At 39.7% G+C, this 1,863-nt stretch overlaps 1 protein-coding gene across 1 annotated transcript; it reads left to right on the forward strand.

The window, feature by feature from the left end:
* On the forward strand, nt 974–1,618 carry LOC109849565 (auxin-responsive protein SAUR68-like). The gene has a single exon (XM_020419409.1). The coding sequence runs from the start codon at nt 1,111–1,113 to the stop codon at nt 1,543–1,545; it is 435 nt and encodes a 144-aa protein (XP_020274998.1). The 5' UTR covers nt 974–1,110; the 3' UTR covers nt 1,546–1,618.

A 1,863-nucleotide genomic window follows, 5' to 3' on the forward strand; every position in this document is an offset into this window, starting at 1 on the left:
AATCTTAGTAAGTAATAACTCCAAAAACCAAAGGTAAAGGATGCACTCCACAGCCCTTTCAGGACCTCCTCACCAGCAGTATGATGGATATACATCTCTGAAATCTATGAGCTGCATTCAGTTTTTGAAGCGAAGGATTCCCATCCAAATTAACATCCACGAACTGAAGCATCAACAAAGTTCAGACATGCAACCTCCACCCCTACTTAGCACGTGGACTATCTTCCCCCTAATGTCCGAAAATATAGACTTCACTAGAATCACTGCTCACCTAATCATGACATTTAGCTCTGCTTGGAGCATGGATTATATAAGAGAATGGAGAGAAATGGTGAAGAAATTGGCTGGACCCGGCATGTCCTACAATATTACCAAGAACTAGAGCAAAATTGTTCACTAGCATATCCTAATCTTCTGCATTACTAACTCATGTGTCTTCCCACTCTCATAAAGAGCTTCAACAATGGCAAAAGGACTACTATTCCTTCTAAAACACAACACAGGAGCAGCACTCAACTTGCTAAACAAAATATGCAATCATGATAGACAAATGCACATGACGACGGCCCTTCAAGGATCCTTGTATAAGCAGCATGATCTATATTTATCCATCAACTCTATGAGCTTTATTCATTTGCTAAACAAAGGGGTCCATCGAGAGAGACATTATAACACAATTGATGGCCCTTCGGATTAAAATCCATGCCCAGCTCATGAAGTGAAGCAATACCACAACTCCTGCGTTTAGCTCCTCTTGCATGACCCGGCATGTCTTAGAGCACTACCAAGAATTAGAGATAAGAAAATGGTTCACCAGTCCTTGACTAGTGTCTTATACTATCGAAAACAACTTCCCAACCAAATCCAAACTATCGAAAACAACTTCCCAACCAAATCCAAACATCTTACTTCAAATCTCATCTTCTCATGTACGAAGCACATGGCTCTGTTTCCTCTTCTAACTTCCATACAAACTCTTACAGCTTGTCATGGGGCCGCTCTCTATTCCTATAAGTATACGACCACACTGCAACTCTTCTCATCAAACATGCAGCTTCACAATCTAAAATCAAACTATTTCTTCCCAAACTTTGATATCTACATTCAACAATGGTAAACTCCAAGAAGATCGTTGAGATGGCGAGAAAATGGAGAAAGGCAGCTGCCTTGGGCCAAAGGGTCTCCTCAACCCAGGCTGATGCTAAATTAGATTCCAATGCTTGCAGTACACCGGTTGCAGAAAAAGGCCACTTTATTGTATACACCTCAGATGCAAAGAGGTTCATGGTTCCTTTGAGATTTTCGGAGAGCATTATTTTTGTAGAGCTCTTAAAGATGTCTGAAGATGAGCATGGGCTACCAAGTGATGGTCCTATCATATTGCCTTGTGATGCAGTGTTCATGGAGTATATTCTATCTTTTCTCAGAAGACGAGGGTCTAAAGCTATGGACAGGGTGTTGTTAGACACTGTATTCAAGCACCGTCATTCTCCTTGCTCTATGCGAACTGTGGGGTTGAATCAACAAGTAGTTTGTAGCTTCTGAATGTTCAGATTCTTTGTAGTCAGTGATACTTGTGTAATTAAATATTAGATAATGTTGATTGACAAATTATTTACTGTGGTGTTGAATCAAACAATAGCTATGAAAATTCCAATGTAATTCTCAATTGCTTAATGCTACAACACTTAATTCCACCTAACTATTTGGAGTTCAGAATTACAGCGCATGTTCTTTGCTCAGAAGACGAGGGAGAAAGTACCCTAGATGGGGGTAAATAGGGAAATTTGCTAATGTAATCCGATATTGATGCTAAATTAAAACTTATTAACTAATATCCTAGCAAACATGATATGAACAAGT

The sequence above is a fragment of the Asparagus officinalis genome, chromosome 7 (genome assembly GCF_001876935.1).
Source record: "Asparagus officinalis chromosome 7, Aspof.V1, whole genome shotgun sequence".
In the NCBI taxonomy this organism is placed as follows: Eukaryota; Viridiplantae; Streptophyta; class Magnoliopsida; order Asparagales; family Asparagaceae; genus Asparagus; species Asparagus officinalis.

Excerpts from the sequence above, each read along its gene's own strand:
- LOC109849565 (XM_020419409.1), top strand. The coding sequence starts at position 1,111 with ATGGTAAACTCCAAGAAGATCGTTGAGATGGCGAGAAAATGGAGAAAG.